Consider the following 27,958-nt stretch of genomic DNA (forward strand, 5'->3'; position numbering starts at 1 on the left):
TTTAAATCACCATTCGCAATATTTTCCCGCAATCTGTTAGAAACAGGTTCATTTCAGTAGTTGCCAGAGTGCACCAGAAGATAGGCATTACTGTGCGTATGACGACGTAGGATGCTGATGTTTGGTGTTTGTTCTGCTCATACACCTTTTGTCTCATTTCTGTTTGGAATTTCATGCTTAGTGGGGCATCACGTGACCATGTGAGGCAGTGTGGCATGTTGTTTGGAGGGGGCATACAGAGTTACTGTACTTAATAACAATTGTTTTAACATATCCTATTCAGATAAGGAATGCAAAATTACAATGCGGTCCTTGGCAAAATATTCATTTCAAGGCTAGACTCTACAACTCAAGCACAATAATATTTTGCTATGTAATGACTTTAACATAGGTTTTTTTCCATACTTTGCAATACTGTTATGTAGCATTTTCAATCAAATTTACATCCTCAGAGGACTGCAAAAAGCCAGTAAAAAGGAATCGAAATTTCTTGCAAAAATAATAAAAAAGGTTGTTGTATGCACCAGAACTAAGAACAATGAGCCTCTCATGACTTTTTCAAACTCTATAAAAATTAACAAGATTACTTGTGAAGCCAATAAACTTTATAATTCACAGTTTATGTTCTACTCCAGGAGTAAATATAAAGCATTGTGGGGAGTTACATGATACAACACAGTCTGCTCCCAGTCTATAATTTACTGAGTAATTGAGTTCTGTAAACTTAAGAATAATGCCAAGCCTAGAGGAGGTACCAGACAAGTGTTGAATCCTGTTTTGTGACTGAAAAACTTTAAAGTTTCATGGAAGGTAGATATGCAAAATTCTGCTGAAGCTTTTCAGTGAGATTTCCGGGAAGCCAATTTTATTGGAGTAACTTTACTGTACGATCTACCATTTGGTTCTTTATTACGGGATAATGCCACACACACTAGAAGATGAAAATGTGCTCTTGAAATTAGCTAACAGTGTGGAACCAAACATTTTGTTTCGAATAAATTTACTGCCTCTTGCAGGAAAGATTAGTAAAAGCCGAACTTCTATAGCAAACCAATGAAAATAATTTCTTTGTTCAGCAAAATGATTAACATTTGATAGCCAATAACGTGGAAATAACATAAAATCAGAAAACTTAAACTAATAACATATTTTAGTCTTCCATAGTCATGTGAATATATTTTAATTCATTCAATAGCGCCCAACCACAGAAATCTGCTTCGTTTTCATTTGATCTGGGAGCTGTAAACGAAGAGAGAGAAGCAAAATCATTGAATGTAAAATGTGGGTCAGGTGGAGGCCAATCCCCAATACACCTGACTGCTCCATGCATGTACAAATCTAGCAGCTTGGGCAAACCAGAAAAATTTTTCATGGTATCATATGGCTGCTTGCAGCTATGGCCCACTGGCAATTGCTCCAACAAACCTAATTTAATTAGCTGTCACCCATTGCTCATCGAATGCAGTTTTTTGTTATATATTATATACATTTTATTGGTGTTTTCCTGTTGTTTATATTTTATTGGTGTTTTCCTCTCGTTTATATTTTATTGCTGCAGTATTATTCTGCAGCTGCAGGCTAAAGTAAAACTCTTTGTTAGAGTTCTTACAAGTCAAAATTACAGAAATTTAACTCAAAACTAAAACAACGAAAAATTCCTGGAATTCTAAAACGTTCCCAGATTTTTACCAATTTTCTTCTGGATGAAAAAAATCCCGGGTTTTCCCTGGTAGTCTCAGGGCATATACACCCTGTTTAAACATACATCCTGCTTAAGATACACACTGGGATAAGTAAATCTTACTGGACAGGAGAAAATTACTATACACAACTTCAATGGCACAGATGGGAGATAGGCCTCATCACATTGCAAAGGAATACATAATTAAAAATTAATAAACATGTTACTATGAAAGGACCTGATGATGGGATCAAGCTGCTGAAATACATCAAATAAAGACTGGTAGGAAATGACTGAAGCAAAAATAAATATTTGATAAATATGTTGGGAGTTTATTTCTTCTTCCCCCCCCATGAACCATGGACCTTGCCGTTGGTGGGGATGCTTGCGTGCCTCAGCGATACAGATAGCCGTACCGTAGGTGCAACCACAACGGAGGGGTATCTGTTGAGAGGCCAGACAAACGTGTGGTTCCTGAAGAGAGGCAGCAGCCTTTTTAGTAGTTGCAAGGGCAACAGTCTGGATGATTTACTGATTTGGCCTTGTAACAATAACCAAAACGGCCTTGCTGTGCTGGTACTGCGAACGGCTGAAAGCAAGGGGAAACTACAGCCGCAATTTTTCCCGAGGGCATGCAGCTTTACTGTATGATTAAATGATGATGGCGTCCTCTTGGGTAAAATATTCCGGAGGTAAAATAGTCCCCCATTCGGATCTCCGGGCGGGGACTACTCAAAAGGATGTCGTTATCAGGAGAAAGAAAACTGGCATTCTACGGATCGGAGCGTGGAATGTCAGATCCCTCAATCGGGCAGGTAGGTTAGAAAATTTTAAAAGGGAAATGGATAGGTTGAAGTTAGATATAGTGGGAATTCGTGAAGTTCAGTGGCATGAGGAACAAGACTTCTGGTCAGGTGACTACAGGGTTATAAACACAAAATCAAATAGGGGTAATGCAGGAGTAGGTTTAATAATGAATAGGAAAATAGGAATGCGGGTAAGCTACTACAAACAGCATAGTGAACGCATTATTGTGGCCAAGATAGATACGAAGCCCACACCTACTACAGTAGTACAAGTTTATATGCCAACTGGCTCTGCAGATGACGAAGAAATTGAAGAAATGTATGATGAAATAAAAGAAATTATTCAGATTGTGAAGGGAGATGAAAATTTAATAGTCATGGGTGACTGGAATTCGAGTGTAGGAAAAGGGAGAGAAGGAAACATAGTAGGTGAATATGGAATGGGGGATAAGAAATGAAAGAGGAAGCCGCCTGGTAGAATTTTGCACAGAGCACAACATAATCATAACTAACACTTGGTTTAAGAATCATGAAAGAAGGTTGTATACATGGAAGAACCCTGGAGATACTAAAAGATATCAGATGGATTATATAATGGTAAGACAGAGATTTAGGAACCAGGTTTTAAATTGTAAGACATTTCCAGGGGCAGATGTGGACTCTGACCACAATCTATCGGTTAAGACCTGTAGATTAAAACTGAAGAAACTGCAAAAAGGTGGGAATTTAAGGAGATGGGACCTGGATAAACTGAAAGAACCAGAGGTTGTACAGAGTTTCAGGGAGAGCATAAGAGAACAATTGACAGGAATGGGGGAAAGAAATACAGTAGAAGAAGAATGGGTAGCTTTGAGGGATGAAGTAGCGAAGGCAGCAGAGGATCAAGTAGGTAAAAAGACGAGGGCTAGTAGAAATCCTTGGGTAACAGAAGAAATACTGAATTTAATTGATGAAAGGAGAAAATATAAAAAATGCAGTAAATGTAGCAGGCAAAAAGGAATACAAACGTCTCAAAAATGAGATCGACAGGAAGTGCAAAATGGCTAAGCAGGGATGGCTAGAGGAAAAATGTAAGAATGTAGAGGCCTATCTCACTAGGGGTAAGATAGATACTGCCTACAGGAAAATTAAAGAGACCTTTGGAGATAAGAGAACCACTTGTATGAATATCAAGAGCTCAGATGGAAACCCAGTTCTAAGCAAAGAACGGAAAGCAGAAAGGTGGAAGGAGTATATAGAGGGTCTATACAAGGGCGATGTACTTGAGGACAATATTATGGAAATGGAAGAGGATGTAGATGAAGATGAAATGGGAGATATGATACTGCGTGAAGAGTTTGACAGAGCACTAAAAGACCTGAGTCGAAACAAGGCCCCCGGAGTAGACAACATTCCATTGGAACTACTGACGGCCTTGGGAGAGCCAGTCCTGACAAAACTCTACCATCTGGTGAGCAAGATGTATGAAACAGGGGAAATACCCTCAGACTTCAAGAAGAATATAATAATTCCAATCCCAAAGAAAGCAGGTGTTGACAAATGTGAAAATTACCGAACTATCAGTTTAATAAGTCACAGCAGCAAAATACTAACACGAATTCTTTACAGACGAATGGAAAAACTAGTAGAAGCCAACCTCGGGGAAGATCAGTTTCGATTCCGTAGAAATGTTGGAACACGTGAGGCAATACTGACCCTACGACTTATCTTAGAAGAAAGATTAAGGAAAGGCAAACCTACGTTTCTAGCATTTGTAGACTTAGAGAAAGCTTTTGACAATGTTGACTGGAATACTCTCTTTCAAATTCTAAAGGTGGCAGGGGTAAAATACAGGGAGCGAAAGGCTATTTACAATTTGTACAGAAACCAGATGGCAGTTATAAGAGTCGAGGGACATGAAAGGGAAGCAGTGGTTGGGAAGGGAGTAAGACAGGGTTGTAGCCTCTCCCCGATGTTGTTCAATCTGTATATTGAGCAAGCAGTAAAGGAAACAAAAGAAAAATTCGGAGTAGGTATTAAAATTCATGGAGAGGAAATAAAAACTTTGAGGTTCGCCGATGACATTGTAATTCTGTCAGAGACAGCAAAGGACTTGGAAGAGCAGTTGAATGGAATGGACAGTGTCTTGAAAGGAGGATATAAGATGAACATCAACAAAAGCAAAACGAGGATAACGTTATGTAGTCGAATTAAGTCGGGTGATGCTGAGGGAATTAGATTAGGAAATGAGGCACTTAAAGTAGTAAAGGAGTTTTGCTATTTTGGGAGCAAAATAACTGATTATGGTCGAAGTAGAGAGGATATAAAATGTAGGCTGGCAATGGCAAGGAAAGCGTTTCTGAAGAAGAGAAATTTGTTAACATCGACTATAGATTTAAGTGTCAGGAAGTCATTTCTGAAAGTATTCGTATGGAGTGTAGCCATGTATGGAAGTGAAACATGGACAATAAATAGTTTGGACAAGAAGAGAATAGAAGCTTTCGAAATGTGGTGCTACAGAAGAATGCTGAAGATTAGATGGGTAGATCACATAACTAATGAGGAAGTATTGAATAGGATTGGGGAGAAGAGAAGTTTGTGGCACAACTTGACCAGAAGAAGGGATCGGTTGGTAGGACATGTTCTGAGGCATCAAGGGATCACGAATTTAGTATTGGAGGGCAGCGTGGAGGGAAAAAATCGTAGAGGGAGACCAAGAGATGAATACACTAAGCAGATTCAGAAGGATGTAGGTTGCAGTAGGTACTGGGAGATGAAAAAGCTTGCACAGGATAGAGTAGCATAGAGAGCTGCATCAAACCAGTCTCAGGACTGAAGACCACAACAACAACAACAACATTTCTTCTTAGTTCCCTTAAGCTTTTAAAATGGGTAGTTCTTCAGATAATACTTTGGCTGCAGAAGTTGGTTTCTTAATATTTGAACAATGTTAACTATACGGTGGAATAACAGCACGAAAATGGTAAGACTGCTACTCTTCACATAGAGAAAGCACCAACTTGCAGACAGGCACGATGAAAAGAAAGACTGCTAACATACTTCAAGCTTTTGGACGAAGTCCTTCTTCCCAAATATAGAAACACACACACAGCCTCCAGGCACTGTGACCCGACTGTGTCTTGAATGGAATGGGAAGAAACCCTAATAAATGGTACGAAGGGAAGTACTTCTGCTATGCACTTCACAGCAGTGTGTAGATGTCAAACAGGATCTGTATTTTCATCAAAATACATTATACAATTATGAAAGAGGAATGTGATGAAAGCAACAGCCAATTTGCCCCCCCCCCTCCTCCCCCCACACACACCAATCATTTATGAAATTTCACATGAATAGAACTTCGATAATTTGGAGCCTATCTGGACAAAATTGTCTTGCTGTTATTAGTGAATGTCACATAACAGAAGACAGCACCAGTCAAGGATCAGGTAGAGTGACATCTTTACACCATTTTCATGCAAAATGTGTCCATATTTTGCGTGATGGTAGCTCCAGTGTCGAGAAAATTGCAACCCGACCTATACTCAGGTGCTGTCTTTTTAACGCAAAGTTGTGGCCTGATATACACTTGCACATAGTCCCCAATGTGTTAGAGGTGTCTTTCTTAGAGATGCTACATACCAAAGGAAATTTTCTGGCATGAAATTTGCCTTGGATTGTCTTAAGAATCAAACTTCTGAACGCTAAATTTTGCATCTTGCACACAGAAATTAGTAATCAACAATTTCTATGGCAGTCACTTTAAGGTATAATTTCACCTCACCGATTTTTGTTTCATTAGAATTACATTTCTTGCCAAATTTGAATGCCCCTGGTGTGGTGAATACTATATAAAATGTAAATAACTTATATCGTTGAAACTACAGAACAAAAAGCAGAATTTCAAAGTTGACAAAAACTTCTGCTTTCTCAAAAAATTTTGACAGCTGATTTAGAAGGCTCCTAAAGAAGAATTGACTGTCAAAATCTAACTAAATGAGTAATTATTTATAAATTGTGTAGGCAGATACATACCCAATTTGAAGTGCATCTAAAGAAGTAAGGTGTGTATGTTTTCAAAAACTGGACCACTTGCAATAGAACACCTTATTAATCCTACATTTAAACAATGTACTTGATATGGCATTGTGTCATCAGTTATGATACTTTAATTTTGGTCTTCTTTATCTTTAATTTGAATCTAGCAATGGTAGCCTGTCCATATCACTGATCTCTACAGTATGATGAACATTTCCTTCCATTTCTACAATTGTCTCACCAAGATTAAAATTTGGTTACAGCAGTCAAAATCAGTAGTCCATCAAAGCAAATATTATGACAGGGGGTATACGTGGACTAGGAAAAAGATTCCCGGATTTCCTGGTTAAGAACATACTTTCTCCCAGGTGAAAACACGATTTTCTGTGATAAGTGACAGTATATTTTCCCTTATCAATCCTTTGAATGGTTATGGTTTTATACATGGGCGTACAATTTCCCGGCACTTTAGAAAACTAAACTTAGGGAAAAAGACACATTTTGGAAATATCTTTGATGTGCAGCAACATGTATACTGCGTATTTTCGTATTACGAAAGTACACACTGGAATTCCACCAAACACCGGATGTTACTTTCCGAATCACTGAAATCGAGATTGCGATGTGCTTTTGTAAGGCAAGCATAGCTCATGTCATGTGATCTCGCCAGCCGATGACAGCGGATACTCAGAGCATAGGACACGTGATGTGGTCAGTCAACAGCAACATCACTGTTAAGTAGCACGAACACACAAACAGGGAAAGTTAATAGTTTAAATTAATATACACAGTGTTACTATAGGAAAAGCAAAGCTCTCGCACATAATATTGGTCTCCAAGTTTAATAAGCTGCAAGAGGAGCTAAGCTTTCACATATAATGTTGCACTTTTTTGCGCATGTTAAACTTCAAGATATATCACACAAATGTGCCAGTAAAATTTTTTAATAATGACATAATTGTCTGATCTTCAGGGTTCGAAATTCTTCTAAACGGCTCATCATCAAAGAGCTGATTATCAAAGTCAAACGCTCTGTGATTTAATAAATTCATGGTACATTCTTGCACATAGTTCAACTTATGTAAAAGGATATTTTCTTTGAAAGTAACTTTTCAAATCACTATTCACAAATATTTTCCCGCGACCTGTAAGAAATAGGTTCATTTTAGCAGTTGCCAGTGAGCGCAGATAACAGGTGACACCGCGCTTGTCCAGCTATCGTGATGTAGGAAGCCCGTATGTACGTACGTGTAAAACATTGAAAGATCATACAGTATGTCAAAAGAAACAAGACATCAGATGATACTCCAAGAGCATCAGAATTTCGTGAACCATATTAAAATGTGCACATTTAAAGTGCACATTTGTATGTCCACATTCCCAATGAAGTACACCTCAACCTGATATTAAGCTTTTCAGTGTGGTTTTCGGGATGTAAATTTTCTTGGAGCACCAGTACTGTATTATATCATGTATGGTTCTTTATTATGACATAATGCCGTATGTCCTGGAAAATGAAAACGTGCACTTGAAATGCAGCAAACAGTTGAAACTAGCCTGTACTATGGAATTAAACATTTCGTTTCAAATACATTTACTGCCTCTGTGGAAAAGGTTAATAAAAGTCAAATTTCTTTAGCAAACAGACAAAAATAACTTCATTGTTCTGCAAGGCGATTAATGCTTGACTGTCAAAAAGGTGGAAATAAAACAAAATCTGAAACTAATGACATATTTTAGCCTTCAGTAATTATGTGAATGTATTTTAATTCACTTGACAGCTCCCAGCCACAGATATCTGTTTTGTTTTCATTTGATGAGAGAGTAAATGAAGGGGAAAACAGCAAAATCACTAAATGCAAACATGGGTCACATTGAGACTATCCACCTCCCCACTACCACTCAGACTGCTCTGCGCAACACCCCCACACATCTATGATATTTGCGAACTGGGTCAATACGTAAAAAAAATAAAAATAAAAAAAATAAAAATAAAAAATCGAATTTTCAAAAATGTGTTCATCTTGTGTGCACATCTTTCTGAAAAATCTGAAACATAAAACATGTGTGTCCAAGGAAATATAAGACATATTATTTGGTCTTTAAATGACCTGTGGTGCCTCTCCTGCTCCCAGTCAGCCAATTTGACAGCCCCCCCCCCCCCCCCCAAAAAAAACTACTATCAATAGCGGATGGGATTATTTGTAATTGGGAGAACAAGAACTCTTCCGAAAATTTGAACTCTTTATTGCTTATTAGCTAATAACCTGCTGTTTTGCGTGATATAAAATTAAATACAGGTTACGTAAAACCAATAGAGACAAGGGACAAGCAAGAAAGTACACAACCAAACGCGACTCATTAGCATTTTTTTCTCTCTAATCTTGCTACAGCTTTACATGGCGTGCTTTCCTTTCTGTGAAAGAATCTATTACCTCATCAAAGTTCGTCAAATGTTCTGCTACATGAAAAATCGGAATGTCATTATCTAACACTGAAAAAGCTGTTGACACAAATAATACCCAAGACTGGCTCGGTTTCTCGATTGGATTACATCTATTTTGTCACTGTCTGCTAGATAAAACAAATTAGGCCTTTCTAAGAAGGCAGCAATTTTGTAACACACACCAAATAAACGAGACTGTTTTGGCACAAATGGCCATTTTTATAACACAACAGAATATAATCCAATAAGTACTAATATCAAATGCCTATTAAGGCCTGCTACAAGCAAAAAGCTTTATGTCGGGAAATAGTTTCACATTTCATTCACACTTACCAGTTTCTCAAGCATGAGATCGAAAAGAAGTGCTACAAAATTTTTATATAAATTTGGAAGCGTCTTATTCTTCCATAATTTGTGTGATGTCCCCGTTTCTTCGCCTTCCCCATTCTGACAAACAATCTTATCATCACCAATTCTGTATCTATTCCTGCCATTGTCAAAATTTGTTCGCCGATTAACTTCCCCAACCCTGCCAGAATCACAGGTTTAGTTATCCCGCGATTATTTTTCGGTTAGGTGTTATTACGTGTTCGTACAACACATGTTCCTCAATACTTCCAAAATAGAACTTAAGCGGCTGCTAGCTGGGGCTGTACTACAGGTCCTTACTAGTGTAGTGATCTGGGCAAAAATTTTCTGCCAAAATTTCATTTCATTGGATACACCGAGAAGATAATACGCAATATTTCTCACATGTTATTCCTGTCAGTCATTTATTTCTATTCTGATAATCTGAATCTATGGATTTCGCTAGCAATTATAACAACGCTGATCATTCACAAACCCTTCCAACCACATAATCAGACAGCGATCGTCATTCATCTGTTCGGTTTTACTCCGCTCAGCTCGTATAGCCCCGTCCCTGTTTGTCTGCATAAAGTTTATTTCTCGATGCAACGAGGATTCTCCTGAGCAGAGACATCATGTACACTATGCACGCACTCAAAAATCAACTTATGATTTGTTCAGAAATCAACTTCAAATGTGTTCAAAAATGTCAAAAACCAACTGTGAAGGGTTTCAAAATCATATGAATAATCAATAGACAGACGTGCGCTGCATGCTAGGCGGTTTGTGAAAGAAGTTTTTTCCCCCTCAAGAACATGAATTTGGCGCCCAGTAGCATCTAGCTGCGACTGCTTACACAGCCAACAGCCACATTCCTGTAGCCAGAAGCGGGATAATCTACTAACCAAATGCGACTCAACTGCGCACGCACTGCTAAAATTAATCTAATGTAAACATTTGTGACTTCACACTTATCGGAGACAATTTGTTGTTATGAAGCACTGCATAGTCTTCCTAAAGCCTTTGACACATTTTGCAGTTGGCAGACGATTGCATGAGTGCTGTGTGTGTCTTTGTATATGGCGCATATCCTTTGCAATTTAAGTTATTTTTGTTTTTTTCTCTTGTTTATGTTTTATTGTTGAAGTATTATTTTGTAGTAGCGGGATACAGTAATATCCTTTGTTAGAGTCGGTTCTTACCAGTCAAAATTACAAAAATTTAACTGACAACTGACAATGAAAAGTTCCCAGAATTCTAAAAACATCCCAGGTTTTTCCCAGTTTTCTGCTGGATGAAAAAATTCCCGGGTTTTTCCAGGTTCTCCAAGTTGTCCCGAGTCGTATACACTCTGTATGATCAGTCTAGCCTTCAATGCTGTCCCACAAAATGCAACATACAAAAAATTCCATCATATTTGCAGAATGCTATTGAAACAATTAACTGAAAATTGTTTCTAACATTGCAGAAATTGTGCAAGTGCCCCAAAAGGCAACCAATGGAATTTAGGTGCAAAACACTAGCAGATACGTGTTGAGACTACGCATCACTATTGTATTTTGTTTATAAAAGTTATATAATTTTCCTGTTTTAGAAAAATATTAGGTAACTTCTATTTCTGAATAGGCTGATGTGTTGTTACAGCATTTGTGTCTGTGGTAAGGGTGAAACAAATTGACTAAAGCAGATGGATGCATCAACTATCAAGAAACGCTTTTTTGCAAGGAGAGAGGAAGCAAGGAAGAGAAAATAGCTTTTATAGAATTGAAAGTTTTGACGGAAAAAGAAATAACCTATTTTTCCACCATCACAGACCAAGTGTTTCTGTTTTTGTAACTGCTACTGTCATTACACCCTAAAGGGGTTTTAATTTTCATAATAAACCTCTCTCTTTCATTACTGTCTGCAACTTTTTAAGTTATTAAAATTAGCTGGAAAAAGAACCGACCAACTTGGATGTAAATAGTGAATTACATTTCTGTAACGTACACCCAGGTATTTAACTAACCACAACTGCTCTTATAGGAAATCACAGTACAAACCCCTGACAATTAATTAAAGAGCAATCCTATGAAAGTATTATACAGTAAGGAAACAACTTCTCTCTGCTCCTACAATATCATCACTAAAAACAAGAAACAGTTTTTTAAAGAAAACCAACAGTGATAGTGCATTGCAATCATTACACATGCGGCTCAGTTTCATAGAATTATACTCTCATTAAATTCTAATCTGTCTGACATGAAATTAAAGCACAGATGGGGTTATTGTTCAGAATACTAATTAACTACACAAAAAAATAAAAACAGTTACAATGAGTTTCAGCTATTGAATGAATTGGAAAAAACTTACAAAAATTAAAGAATAGGTGTAAAACCAGACACTAGCTTGTAACTAAACTTAGGGTAACTATTTATTTGCAGCAAATTACACTTTAAGCATACAGGAGTGCCGCTTGGAATTCTAGATTTATAATTTATCTCCTATACATTTTATACATGTTCTATTAGTGCCAACATGCAAATGTGCAAGGGTGGACAAGTGAATGAAAACACACATTAGCAGAAACAATGAAAGCTTGTATACTAAAAATTTGAAAAAGAAAACACAAGAGAAAGTATTAGTTTTGAACTGTTTGTTGCTAATCATAATCACATTCGGCACGAAAAGAAGGTTCTGATAAAGTAAGACTTTCTGTTAACACATCCAATCATTCTACAATCACCACTACCATTGTCTTGATGGTCTACATTGCTGTTGCTGTTGTTACCACCACCACCACCACCACCACCACCACCACCCCAACATTTAAATCAGCATTTACTTAACCCACTCTTTCTTATAAGATATTCAGCTGCTTTAATAAAAAAAAAAAAAAAAATACCAATAATGATCCTGTCTCTAATGCTGGTACACAATAATAATAATAATAATAATAATAATAATAATCAGAGAAGTCACACCACTGAACAACCGACTGATGACCATGTGCGTTCAGTGTGCCAACAAAAAATACACACTGATCAATGCACGTGCCCATACTAAGAGCAACAAGAGAGACCCACAGTCTGCAGATAAATTCTGGTCAACTCTTGACAAAGTATTATCCAAAGTATTCAAGGATGACATCAAACGTCTTACAGGCAATTTCAATGCACAGATCGGCAGGGGCGGGGTGGGGGGGCACAGGAAACCAGCTGGAAAGTATCTTGCAGGGGGGGGGGGGGGGGGGGGATGTATGAACTGATTCAGCTGGGAAGAGCATCATGAAGCCATCGAATCCTCTCCTGATGCAAGCTGGCCCACAGCTGTGTTAACTGGTTTCTTGATATCCTGGATACTGGCACTGGGACACAGTTTACATCTTACCTGGTTCTATTGGGGGACAGATTTGCAGCACCTTAACATTACACCCACAGCTTGTAGGCACATGGGCAATGTATGAAAAGCACTGCCCTGTTGAAAAATGGCACCATGATATTGTCACAAGAGATGTAATATACGAGGACACAGGATGTCTGTGATTTACCACTGTGTTGTCAGTTCTCTCAGTCACTGCCAGGTATGACCTGATGTCATATCTGATGGCTCATCACATCATGTCGGCAATAATACTGCTGTCTCTCTCCAAAAACATTGGAAGGGGCACCTCCCCAGGAAAAGGGTCACAATGTGGTTAGTGCACAATACAATAATCTTTCCTTGTGGTGGAAAGCCATGGTCAAATGAAAACTTTGCAACACCCTTACAAAGGGTGTCAGGAGCTGGTAACAATGCCCAACAGAAGTACACATTATCTACATGTTCTTCATAGATCACTTAACATCTGATACTATTCACATCCCTTATATACGCTACAAAGACTGAAATACTAAACTTGAACAACACTAATGCAATGTGTTTCTTAAAGTTTTCACAGTAGATTGAATATTCCATCAACTTTCTGGTCTGCATCTGAGATATAATTAATTCTTGTTCTCAGACGTTGACAATCTTTCGGCATTCCAAGGCGAGTCACCTGCAACATTTTTTAACCATTTTCAACAATACTGTGGAGTATTTGTGCACGTGTCAGAGAGAACATTGTTCATAAGAAGGGCACAAGTCATAGTTAAAATGCTTTACACCTCAAAGAGTAAAACAAAACAAGTGCAAAGTCACTGGACCCACAGTGCTTTAGAAATATTTAGTTATTTATTATGGACAGCATACATTAAAACAATATTTCCTTTGAGAGTGCAGACATGAAATGAGGGGTTTGCTTCATTTGTCGGGCTGACACTGTGCTTATTTTGTTTTACTGTTAGATGCATAAAGTTCTATTTACGACTGATGCTCTTGTGTTGTCTCTGATGGAAGCATGATTACTTCACAGTGTTGTGTAATCTGATTTAAAAATTTTGCAAGCAACTCATCTTGAGAATGGCTGAGAGGTTGTCAGCTGAAACATCACAAAAAGAATTAATAATATCCTAGAGGCATGTCTGAAAGTTCATGAAATGCAAAACTAATGTACTCTGGTGGACATGTCATGAATGATTGCAGTTCTAATCATTTATAGGTCTGTCAATGTTGCATATGTATATAAAGTTACATTTACATCTGACCACATCTCCTTGGTGATCACTTTTTTCATCAGGCAACTTACTTATATTCTACAGCAGCCATTCATATGCACACTTTTATTTATTTATTTTTAAATCAAGAACTAAATTCCCTTCTGCTTCCAGGTAAAAAATTAGAGATCTTTGTCTTTCCTCACCAATTAACCATCTCAGTAATGGGTAATAATAATATTCTCCCCTCCCCCTCCCCCCCCTCCGAAGTTCTCTTATTAAAGTCTACAGGAAACAGGGAGGGGTGCACAATGAGTTGTTACAATAAATTGGTCTACATTAATGCTTGAAATGATCACATCTCACGTTTTAGGTATTCTCAAATACTCACGCAACACACTAATTTGAAGCTTCTAATAAATTAAATCCTTTTTGTTCTGCGCCCTTACCAAACAATTTTTAGCCCAGAGCAACTTAAAAAACTTCTAAACAATGAAACTTACTGTGGAAAGTATGGGTTTAAAACATCGGAAACAATGATTAAATACATAATAGTAATCTTCTAGTGGCAAAGATATCAGAGACAACTACAAAGCAAAATACACCATCACACTGCGAGTCTACTTTTCCGTAAAACTATGAATGGCAATAGTTATTCACAAAAAGCACAAAAAAGCATCAGTTTACAAGTTTTGCAAATAGTGTAATTGTTTCAAACTGCTTCTATATCAAATATAAACACTCAATCCTCAGTGAAGAAATCAACCAAACATCAACTCAAAATACTCAGCTAACACCGCTTACCCCCATTCACGCACGCTCGAGCGCGTTTTCATAAGTACACATCAAAAAAGTAACAGCATGCGGAAGTGGTGAGTTTGTGTATATTTGCATGAACAACAAATAATTGCTACCTATGAATCACTCTTCTTTAATAATAATAATAATAATAATAATAATAATAATAATAACAACAACAACAGACATTAAAACTTTATATCTTCCTGTCTACTTGTTACTTCATTTCCATATTCTACCAAGCACCAAAAAGCAGAGCCATCTAGCACAACAAAGTGAAACATTTTTCAATCAATTTTTTACTAAAGAATTCAATGGGAAAGGACATGCACCTGCTTTATGTAAACTTACCTAACATGGACACCATCATTAATATGTTGCACCAGATCACCTATAATCTCATGCTTTATATAATAAAGCATTCGAACACGTAACAGTATCCTGCAAGCAAACAGTGCTTTTAGTTATTTGAATGCACTGACACAATTGAACTGCACAAAAAGTATTATTTCTACCAAAACTATTGGATCTTGTAAGCAAAATATCAACAGTGACAGAGATATTGCTACTGAAGTGACAATAAAATAATTTTCAGGAATCTGTGCTATACAATAGTTGATTTTTTATTTACTGAAAGTTAGATGCAATAATAAAGGAAGGTTCACTGTTCTTAATGGAAGAACTGTATGTACAGGAGCCCTTAGAAGGCAATGCCCGTTTGTACCTTTTTATCACCCCCAAATTTTTGATTTTCTGTTCATTCATCTACTTCAGTTCCAAGAGTAATATCCAAAATCTTCCTTCAATCAGCAAATTCAAGTGAAGTACTAACACTGTATAAAGCTTTAGATGCCATAGCAGTCTCAGTCTACTAAAATGGAGGAATGTGCTTTTAGTGTAGTCAGTCCCCAGAACAAGATGCTTTTTGTCTTGTATAGCACTGGCATAATCTTCGGTTTGTTATTTTGCTGGAAATATGACACACTCATACTTAGCACTTTGCCCTCAGCACGTCTCCTACAAATTTATTCGCTTGGCGCCAGAAACACTAATTCGGACTACTTGGCTTGTCACCGGCCGTTCTTGACATTATCGGGAGAATGTAAATTGTTACGTTTTCCTGATCTCATTGTTAATATCGTTAATTCTCTTAAGTTCTCAACCCTGTTCCCTACTTTCATGAAATTTCGAAGATATACATACGTAAATAAATACAAAATTTGTTTGTTTCATATATACGTTTATTTGCATTGTCTTTTGTACTTAGTATTTCTCTTTCAGTCTGTCAACCAGATCATGATGAGACGTACACGATGTAGTGGCAATCTCCAAGTTATACTCCGCGAATTCATCTACAGATAGTTAGTGTATCTAATGTGTTAAGAGTCTAACAAATCTATGGGCTCTAACAGGGTGTATACGTGAACAAGGAAAAAAAATTCCCGGATTTTTCCCGGATTTCCCGGTTAAAAATACACTTTCTCCCGGTGACAGTATATTTTCCCTTATCAATCCTTTGAATGGTTATGGTTTTATACACAGGCATACAATGTCCCGGCACTTTAGATAACGAAACTCAGGAAAAAGAGGCATGTTTTGGGAATATCTTTGATGTGCAGCAACATGCATGCTGCGTATTTTCGTATTACGAAGGCATACATTGGAATTCCACCAAACACCGCATGTTACTTTTTGAATCATTGAAATCCCATATTTCGATGCGCGTTTGTAAGCCGTTCGTAGTTCATGTCATGTGATCTCGTCAGCCGATGACAGCGGATTTCAGAGCATAGTACACGTGATGTAGTCAGCCAACAGCAACATCACTGTCAAGTAGCACTAACACACAAAAGGAAAGTTAATAGTTTAAATTAATATACATAGTGTTGCTACAAGAAAAGGAAAGTTAATAGTTTAAATTAATATACATAGTGTTGCTACAAGAAAAGCAAAGCTTTCACATACAATATTGGTCTCAAGCTGCAAGAGAAGCTAAGCTTTCGCATATACTGTTGCTCTTTCTTGCGCGTGTTACACTTTAAGATATATCACACAAATGTGCCAGTAAAATTTTTAATGATGTCATAAATGTCTGATCTTCAGGGTTCGAAATTCTTCTAAATGGCTCGACATCAAAGACTTGATTTTTAAATGAGAGTCAAACGCTCTGATTTAATAAATTCATGGTACATCCTTGCACACAGCTCAACTTACGTAAAAAGATATTTACTTTGAAAGTAACGCTTTTCAAACCACCATTCGCAATATTTTCCCGCGACCTGTTAGAAATAGGTTCGTTTCAGTAGTTCAGTAGTTGCCAGAGAGCACAGATAACAGGCGACACCGCGCTTGGGTAGCTACCATGACGTAGGAAGCCCGTATGTACGTACGTGTAAAACATTGAAAGATCATAAATTATGTCATAAAAGAAAGAAGACATCAGAGGATACTGCAAGAACATCGGAATTTCGTAAACCGTATTCAAATGTGCACAGCCAGGCCTGTGGATTTAAACATTTTGTTTCAAATACATTGACTGCCTCTGCGGAAAAGGTTAACAAAAGTCAAATTTCTTTAGCAGACAAAAATAACTTCATTGTGCGCAAGGTGATTAATGCTTGACTGTCAGAAAGGTGGAAATAAAATAAAACCTGAAACTAATAACATATTTTAGGCTTCCGTGATTATTTGATGTGTTTTAATTCACTTGATAGCTCCCGGCCACAGATATCCATTTTGTTTTCATTTGACGTGAGAGTAAACGAAGAGGAAACAGCAAAATCACTAAATGTAAACACAGGTCACATGGAAACTACCCAGTATAACTCAGACTGCCCTGCGCATCAGTCCAGAATCTACGATGTTTGCGAAACGGGTCAATACAAAAAAAAAAATTCAGTTTTCAAAATATGTTCATCTTGTAGCGCACATAATTCTGAAAAGTCTGAAACATAAAACATATGTATTCAAGGAAATGTAAGACCTATTATTTGGTCTTAAGTATGCCAAAGTGCAGTGCCACGACGCCTCTTCATAAAGCATTTTTCTACCACACGTCCAAACTATATTCAGGAGAGCGGAAATTGAAATGTCCTGTCGTGCCTCTCCTGCTCCCAGTTGGCCGGTTTAACAGCCTGCCCCTCTTTGAAAAAATCTCGCAATTAATAGCGGATGGGATTAATTAGAAAATCTGAACTCTTTATTGCCTATTAGTTAATAACTTGCTGTTTTGTGTGACATAAAATTAAATATAGGATATATAAAACCAATACTGACAAGAGATAAACAAAAAATTACACATTTCTTCAAACCTTAGCTCCTGGCATTTTATCCTCTCTAATCTTGCTACAGCTTTACATGGCGTGCTTTCCTTTCTGCGAAAGAATCTATTACCTCATCAAAGTTCCTCAAATGTTTTGCTACATGAAAAATCAAAATATCATTATCTAATACTGAAAAAGCTGTTAATACAAATAATGCCCAAGACTGGTGTGGTTTCTCGATCTGATTACGCCTGTTTTGTCACTGTCTGCTAGATAAAAACAAAATAGGCCTTTCTAATATGGCAGCAATTTTGTAACACACCAAATAAATGAGACTGTTTTGGCACAAATGGCCATTTTTATAACACAACAGAATATAATCCAATAAGTACTAATATCAAATGCCTATTAGGTCTACTACAAGCAAAAAACTTTATGTTAGGAAATAGTTTCATGTTTCATTCATACGCACCAGCTTCTCAAGCATGAGATCAAAAAGTAGTATTACGAAATTTTTAGATAAATTTGGTATCGTCTTATTCTTCCATAATTTGTGTGATGTCCCCGTTTCTTCTCCTTCCTCGTTCTAACAAACAGTCTTGTCATCACCCATTCTGTAGCTATTGCTGCCACTGTCAAAATTTGTTCGCCGATTAACTTCACTAAGCCTGCCAGAATCACAGGTTTAGTTGTCCCGCAATTATATTCCAGTTAGGCGTTATTACGTGTTCCAACACGTTTTCCGCACTACTTCCAGAATAGAACTTATGCGGCTGCTAGCCAGGGACTGTACTACTGGTCCTTACTTGTATAGCGATCTGGCCAAAAATTTTCTGTCAAAATTTCGTTTTCTTGGATACACCGAGAATATAATACGCTCATTGGAGGCAATTTGTTGTTATGAAGCACTGCACAGTCATCCTAAAGCCTTTGACACATTTTCAATTGGCAGACACTTGCATGAGCACTGTGTGTCATCGTTGTATATGGCACATTTCCTTTGCAATTTAAGTTATTTTCGTTTTTCATCTCATTTATGTTTTATTGTTGAAGTATTATTCTGCAGTAGCGGGATACAGTAATATCCTTTGTTAGAGTATCGGTTCTTACCGGTCAAAATTACAAAAATTTAACTGAAAACTAAAGCAATGAAAAATTCCTGGAATTCTAAAAATATCCCGGGTTTTTTCCCGGTTTTCTCCCGGATGAAAAAATTCCCGGGTTTTTCCCGGATCTCCCGGTTGTATACACCCTGTCTAATGAATCAAAACTTGTCATGTGGCTCTACCACCCACTTCTCAGTCTAATTTCTTTGAATACAGTCATATACGCATTACATAATTGGTGGAAACACTGCTTATTGGAATCCTTTTTAGCTGCACAAGGAATTTTAGACCATTCTTATCTTAGGTTTGCAATTTGATACTTCATTATAACCAATTTTGTGGTCATATGAACATAATATCTTGGGTGATGTTGATCTCTATTTACTACGGTCAAGGGGTTAGTGCACATTCTTCTCCAATATGACTTGAATACCTGAAACAGTATGTATTCAACTAATTCCAATGAATGAATATTTCACTATGAAGATGTAATAAAGTCAAAAGTACTTTGCCACTCACACATTAAGGAGATGCGTTTAAAAATCAATACACAGAGATCAATAATATTCAAGTTTTCTACACTTCTTACGTAGGATTAAAATGATGAACAGGAGAAATTAAGGATATAGTAATTTTATTGATGCTGTACAGACGAAAATTTGCTTCAAAGATTGGGTCAGGAGTGAGAAAGGACACAAAGCGGCAATTAATCGAGAAAGTACTAACATCCTCAATTCCGATACTATACTGTTATCATAATACACGGCAGATCGTTTGATTTGATTTATTTATTCATCTTAGCATCATCTCACAACGATGTACAATTTGTTATTATAATACAATGAAAATAAATACCACAACTTTCCTACAAGATTATAGCTCAAGATATATCCACACACAGAACGTATGTTTTTATAAGGATAGGTCAGGTGGTCAGCTGTTGTCTTGTTGAATGAAACCATCCCACCAGTGTCTGAAATGATTTAGGAAAATCTAAATCAGGATGGCTGCACAGAGCAAACTCCACCTTCCCACAGCTGAGATTAGTGTCTTTAACAACTGCACTCCATCATTCAGTTAGTCCCTAACGTACATTCTGAAATTCCTAATATTTTTGGGAGCTTTCTCGGGACTAATTCGCACTACATCATGCCAAAATCTTTCACAATATGTTTATGAGATAGCATTCATACCACCAGCATTGAAATGAAACAAGATGGAATGTCCATGTAAATGATGAAAGTTTTGACACAGAACAGATGGTGACATTATCTGCTAACATTTTAACCTAGCCCATGTGGGCTCGCTCACTCTGCAACACTGGATTTTGTGCTTCTGTGTCTTCTTTATTTTTCCTGTAAATTTTTTTCCTATACAAGGAAACTCAACACCTGTAAACCAAAAATTATTTCGTTTTCGCACAACCTCGAGAAAGAAAACAGCTGACATTGTGCAAAAATAAGAACAAACATTGATATCACTGCAACTGTATGACAACTCTCTCTCTCTCTCTCTCTCTCTCTCTCTCTCTCTCTCTCTCTCTCTCTGTGTGTGTGTGTTGTGTGTGTGTGTGTGTGTGTGTGTGTAGCAGTATTATTATTGTTCCATCCTAGACTTTCCATTGTTTGATAGTGTCTTTGACAACCGACTTTCATTTATAAAAAAAACTGATTCAACAGTGAAGCCATAAGCTCCATTAAAGGAAGGGAGGGGGGGGTTTCACTATTTTTAAGAAATTACTTTGTAATTAAATGGAAAATGCAAATGGCCTTGCTGCAGTGGGAACACAGGTTCCCATCAGATCACCAAAGTTAAGCATACCTCAGATGAATTCACAACTGCGAATAAGGACTATCTTCAGCTGTAGAATGGAATGACGACACTGAAAATTTGTGCCGGACCAGGACTGTAACCCAGATTTCCCACTTATCACGAGCAGTCGCCTTACCATTTGGCTATCTGTGTACGACTCACAGCCAGGTCCTACTTCCACGTGTCATTAACTATATGTCTAGAATCTGCACTCTCTCATCAATTGTGTGTATTCGAGTACAGTGGCCTAGTTGTGAGTCGTACATGGATAGCCAAATGGTAATGTAGCCACTCACGATAAGCGGGAAATCTGGGTTCGAGTCCCGGTCCTGCACAAATTTTCACTGTCGTCATTCTATTCCACAGCTGATGGTAATCATTATTCACAATTGTGAATTCATCTGATGTTGTTTCATAATGGTTGTCGCCGCTGCAGTGCATTGTCATCAGAATAACACAGGCACTGGAATACCATATTTATATGACAATACTGGGCATGCTACTTTCAAGTACATCATCTGATATGTACAGGAATACCCATAACTGATGTGTGAGTACATATCACAGACATATGGTTGACAACATAAGAATGTTTGGATATGGGTGTGAGTCACGCATGTATAGCCATATGGTAACATAAGAATGTTTGGATATGGGTGTGAGTCACACATGTATAGCCATATGGTAAGGCGACCGCTTGTGATAAGAAGCGGGCAATCCAGGTTCGAGAGGCAGTCCAGCACAAATTTTCATTGTCCTCATTCCATTCTACAGCTGATGGTAGTCATTATTTGCAATTGTGAATTCATCTTATGTGTTTCATAATGGCTGTCGTCGCTGCAGTGCATTGTAATCAGAATAACACAGGCACTGAAATACCAAAGCTAAGCACTGTCAGGCTGGGCTAGCACCTGGATGGGTTACCATCCAGTCTGCTGAGCACTCTTGGCTGGCAGGTGCACTCAGCCCAAATGAGGCAAACTGAGGAGCTACTTGATTGAGAAGTAGCAGTTCTGGTCTCGTAATCTGACATAAGGCTGGGAGAGCAGTGTGCTGACCATATGCCCCTCCATACTTTAATCCAGTGTTGCCTCTGGGCTAAGGGTGACATGGGGGCCGATTGGTACCGTTAGGCCTTCATGGCCTGTTTGGGCAGAGTTTAGTAATTAAATAGGAAACAAACTTTGAATAATGAAACTGAAGAGTGATGTACACTCCCTTCTAAATTAATGTTGATGCTTTAAAATGTTTGTAGGGCACTTATAGCAACCAGCATTGTATAGAATTTACCACAAGGTTTCTGACAAATACTCATTATGAGCTTTGCTTTGGTGACTTAAAATTCTACTACTATTGCTATTGCTAGTTCCTTACTGTCAATTCTATATGCTAACTTCTTGTATGAAGAATGTTTCCTCATACTCTCACATTCACTGGTGAGTACAGCAATGTAACATGGTGGTGATGTTCCATCTCGAGTTAACATAACACCACTCTACAAGACCTGATGTGAAAGTCTGTTCACATTCAGTGTGAACTAACATTCATCCTACTGTAGTACTGCACAAATGATATTAATGTTAGGCACCCATAATGCAAGATGCATACCTGAATGACATGGCAAGTGGTGTAGCATAAAGCATACATCTAGCTTGCAACTTCAGATGAAACAGATACAGCACAATGGAGCAGCACCTACTGGGCTGAAACGATGTAACTGAGACACTTGGCATGCCACGCCACTGTCAGATGAATGCAACATATTCCACTTTGTGACACACGCTTCGTCTATGCTACTGACAGTTTACGAGTTCAATATTCATTTTTGTTGTTCTAGTGGAAAGGTACTCAGCACACATACAGCAAATAAAGCATAAGAAAGGACTGCTAATGACATGTCATGGATAGGTACAGTAATTTGAATTCATTTAATCTGTTTGCGGAAAAGAATAAAGAAAGAGAACTAAATAGAATTGACATATATGAGGTTTTATATAAGACATACACGTAAATCTTTTTATTGAATGTATTATCAGGTCCTTTTGATATGTAGCTGTATACATACTCCACCTGAGTGAAGACAGACAGTACAGCATTGCTTACTCAATTTGACAGCGTTGTTTGCAGACCACTGCTGGTTTTCTGAGTAAGTTCTCAACAGGATGGCCTACATTCTGCTGCACAGATGACTTACAATATGCATCATCATGAAACCATATAACATTATGAAACCATATAACATTATGAAACAAACAAACAGTGTGAACTATCATATATTAATTTGCATGCGTTCTTCTGCCACTGCTTGGCGAGATTTTTCACCTATCCAATTACATTATAAGTTCACAAATTGAATATTTTCATTGATATATTAATTTTATTGGTGTCACAATTTTTTGTGCGTCCAACCCCCAGATCTTTGACAATAACATACCAGAAGAAAATTCTACAGCTCTTTTCGTCCTGGATATCCGTAATTAAATATAAAATAATGAAAAGTCCAAGTTGGAATATCAACAATATTACGGAAAGGACATATTGGTGCTCACCAAAAGGATGACATGTTGAGTTGCAGACAAGCATGATAAAAAGGCTGTTACATATAAACTTTCGGCAAAATCCTCCTTCAGGAAAAAGGAGCAGCCCCCCCCCCCCCCCCCCCCACACACACACACACACACACACACACACACAGGTGGCAGGACAGGGCTAAGCTGAAACGCGTAGTGTCAAAGGAGGGTAAACAGCTAGCAAGACTATAGACTTGAATTATCAAATGTAGATTCAGACATAGTAACAGCTTTAACCCCAATGTGCTGTCCACCAAAGCTACCAGTACAGTTCCATAGACTCCACAGTTCCCAGTAACAATCAGCTGTTTTCTACCAGAATTATTGAGTTGGTTTAGATAAATATTCACACCGCATATGTCCTCATATTGCCTTTGCTGTTATGGCCACAAATCTTTGAAAAGTACTGTGCCCTCAGAAAAGAGGAAAAGGAAAGCAAGATGTATACATTCAACTCTTAAATATCTGGACTGGGTTCACTTGAGCGGAATGTTTTGCATCACCAGTTGCCTGGGGAAGTTTCGCGATAAATATGTAAGTTACTAATTATTATATTTTAAAAGTGTACAACAAGTGAAATAAGTGATGAATAAGAAAGGAGCATTTGTGGCAGCACGCATTACAATTACTTAAAAGGTGTGGCGAAGGATACTGCTTCCATGCTCATTTCATGAACAAAAGGCAATAACAGCATTGAATCATTAGCACCACATGACTTTAACCACACAATTGCCTTTGACAATGTATTACATTATTGGAAAGATTGGTACATACATCGATAAAAATGGAACATTTAACAAACCACTTTTTGTGAGCAATGCTCAAAATCAGATTCCTGGATAGTGTGAGGAAGAGTCAGCAGTAGCAGATTAGTATGCTTTATTACATTTCAGAAGAATTCACAGATACAACTACCAAAAATAAAAACCAAGGTACAACAACGAAATTAAGACAATTGTACATGTAAAGGGAGGGAACTGCATGTGACAGCTCATTCTGTGTTATGCGGTTACATCAATAACAAAATCCAATTTAACATTGATTGCTTGGTGAAACTTTTGTTGGACAATGTGTGAACAAAAACAGTAAGTGAATGTTTCATAGATGAAACTGTTAGCGCAGACATGAAAAACTGACGCATATAGTATGCAGCTCACTCTGCTGCTGGATTGCAATTGTCTATCTCTACTTACAAAAACAAAATAAATTTTAATGCAATGTTAACTCCAAAATGTGACAGCAGCTGACTTCATAAACCACACATACAAAAGAAAAACACAAGCCACAATTCTGAATAGCTTGTGTGACAATGGCATCTGAGCATGTGGCAGCTGATCACCACATGTATGAAGTATGTACTCAAGACTGGAAATAGGTTGGCTCTCCTTCCAGAGTTAAAACAAATTCGCAAATGTTAGCTGTATTTCATATCCCGCAATGTACGATCTAAAATACACAAAAAGTAAATTGGCCACCAATTATATTTTATCATAACAAATTTTTTGCAACATGCACAGTAGTTAAAGTACCGTAACAACTGTAACCAATAACGAAAAGAGAACAAGTTCATTCCCGAGCTGCAATGACAGACTACAGAGTGTGAAAGGACAATTTTTGTTTATCAAACAGTTTCCTCAAATCTTATGAGAGAGAAAGCCTAGTGAACAACTCGCACAGGTCCCAAAATTGAAGTTTTTAATTTTTTTTTTTTTTTTTTTTTGAAAGTAAATATTTTACAGAGAAACTACAGAATTGTGTAGCTTTGCTTCCTTCAGACAAAACATTAAATAAGTTGAATAGGGGCAGAACACCTTCACCGTCCAAAGAACACATGGTGCGAAGTTACTGTTGTTGGCATTGAATCTCACACATACCACACCAATGCCATTCCATGTGTCATGTCACACCATGTCGATAGGTGCCCTTCTTAACACACAAGACCGGTCACGTTAGGCACATAACTGATACCATACATGGCATCACTACTTATAGAAACAGTTCACCAGTTGTGTCCCTCCTAAACCCATTTGCCTCCCTGTGCATTTTGAATTAAATCTGCCCAATTCACTTCTGAGTAGTCAGCTTCAACACAAGATGCAGCCCAAAAGTAGACATGAACAGATAAATTTTACAATATCTAAGGAGTAGTTATCAAAGGAGAGAAAAACCAAATAAAGAGTTATTTTGTCATGCAGTTATTAAATTAACAATTTCTGAAATGCAGTTAGTGACTTTGTTCATGTACTTATTTATTGCAACAAGATCATCTAATTACTAAATTATTCATATTATTGGTTTTGGCAATTTAGTGCCATCATCATATGTGATAATTACTCCACTAATGGCTTCTTCAAGATGTATGGGAATTCAAGTTACGTGTGGTGAATGTCATGAAATCGATAAAATATGTCAATTAATTAAACACAATGCCATCACATGGTATGACGAAGTAGACATTCAACAACATATTGAACACCTTTCCATGAAGTTAAGAATGTATAGAACAAGTGTGTTCGGTTGGTTGTGGATTACTCACAACATCTGAAGGTAACAAACTGCCGAAACTGGCATTGTGAATGAAGTAGTCATCACGTGATTGTGATAATTACGTAACACTGATAAGCTCAAGTGCTTCCATAGACAATACGTCAACACTTAGTCTGTTAATATTTCTCATTTTGTATTATTACCTAACACACTATTACAGATAAATCCTCCTTACTTGTTTGCATGTCGACTTAGGTGCTTTTTATAATTGCTTTCCAAAAGAATGTCGCCATCGTATTTCTCATGGCGACTCCAATCATTCATTTCTCCAATTTCATTTTGATTTGAAGATCTCCCATCCTTCTTGAAAAATTTTTTATTTTTCCTTCCACGAGGTATTGGTGTATTAAGTCCTAAAGTAAGATCACAGCATACCATTATAAAACAAACAAAGACTATCTTTCATTTTAGAACTAAATTTTAACAACTTGTCATTGCGTTTCCCTTCATTACATACCCATGTGATTCTTCTGCACTCTTGTTTCTCCATTTTCCGATGGTGTAATCAGATCCCAAATAAAACTCCTGATTTTGTCATCACCTCTGTAGTATCTCAAGCAATAAAGTAACTGAAAAGATTACAAGCAACTATCATCCGTTGTTTGTACCACTTAACAGTCAAGAAAATGTCATTGCAAATGAAATCAGTTCTATGTTTGAACTCATAAAGAAATTGATATTCTTTCAGTATTAGCATGGCAAGTCATCATTAAAAACAATGAAAAAATAATTTCATAATTTCCATGAAACTAAGAGATGTATTTAATTTCACCTATAGTCAGAGGGAAATGAGGTCACAATTGAAATTAAATAATTGACAGAATTTTTGGTTCAACCACACTTCAGCCACCTAAAAAGCTGAAAAGTTAAATCAATTATCAACTAGATACTCACTGTTCAGAGAGACAGAATACACATCTCTTTGGTGGGGGGACACCACTGGTATAGGACTGAGGAGCCATGGCAGAGAATTAGGAGGTTAAATGGGAACTCTTGGTAACATTATGAAGAAAGGCGAGAGAGGTGATTCAGGACAAAACTGGAGAAGAGAAATACAAGTTATAATGACTGGGAGCACAGGTCACCACTGTCGTGACAGGGCTTTCTCTTTCCAACTGAAAGGCATCCTGAGCTGCTCATTATTGCAGTATCTATAGCCTCAGTGAACTTCAAGCATATTTCTTAATTCCTTAGAACTTCCAGACCCCACTTCTTTGAACACAGATTCTTTCCGACTACCCTCTTAAACTTCAGCCAACTCTTCATCATTACTACATTGTGAGCCAAGTCTCTATTTGCTTATGGGTATGCCTTACAACCCAAAATCTGATTTTGGAATCTCTGCCAGACCATGATGTAATTTAATCTTCCTGCATCTCCCGGCCTTTTTTTTAAAAAGTATACTGTATCCTCTTGCTATTCTTGAATAGCGTGTTCCTTATTATCATCTGAAATTTACTGCATAACTCAATTAAGTCTTTCTTGTTTCTCATTCCCACTGCCAAACCCACATTCTCCCATAACACTTTCTTCTATCACTATTGCAACCACATTCTTATCCCCCAAGACTATTAGATTTTCATCTCCCTTTATGTACCGAATCAGCCATTAAATATCATCATATTCCTTCCCCCCCCCCCCCCCCCCCAATCCTCTGCTTATGACATTAGCACATATACCCGAGCTATTGTTGATTGTTGTCAGTGTTGTTTGCTGCCGATTCTGCTGAGAACAACTCTAGAACTGAATTATTCACACTAACCCACTCTGTACCCCAAACTCCTATTCATAACAAATACTACTTCCATTATACCACTTCCTGCTGCTTTTGATATTACCATACACTCGTCTGACCAGAAATCCATGTTTTCTTTCCATTTCACTTCACTGTCCCCCAATATATCTACAGTGAGCTTTACCATTTTCAGATTTTCTAGCTTTCCTATCATGCTCAAACTTCTGACATTCCATGCCCCAACTCTTAGAATGTTACCCTTTTACTGGTTAT

At 37.5% G+C, this 27,958-nt stretch overlaps 1 protein-coding gene across 1 annotated transcript in view; it reads right to left on the minus strand.

Moving 5' to 3' along the window:
• Positions 1–27,958, minus strand: part of LOC126457232 (chromodomain-helicase-DNA-binding protein 7-like) — a 311,277-nt gene that overhangs the window by 124,425 nt on the left and 158,894 nt on the right. The window contains exons 24-26 of the mRNA XM_050093361.1: positions 26,408–26,519; positions 26,126–26,303; positions 15,004–15,093 (exon numbers count right to left, since the gene is read on the minus strand). Of these exons, the coding sequence (XP_049949318.1) occupies positions 15,004–15,093; positions 26,126–26,303; positions 26,408–26,519 (380 nt within the window). The remainder of the gene's footprint in view (positions 1–15,003; positions 15,094–26,125; positions 26,304–26,407; positions 26,520–27,958) is intronic.

This window comes from Schistocerca serialis, chromosome 2 (genome assembly GCF_023864345.2).
Source record: "Schistocerca serialis cubense isolate TAMUIC-IGC-003099 chromosome 2, iqSchSeri2.2, whole genome shotgun sequence".
Classification (NCBI taxonomy): Eukaryota; Metazoa; Arthropoda; class Insecta; order Orthoptera; family Acrididae; genus Schistocerca; species Schistocerca serialis.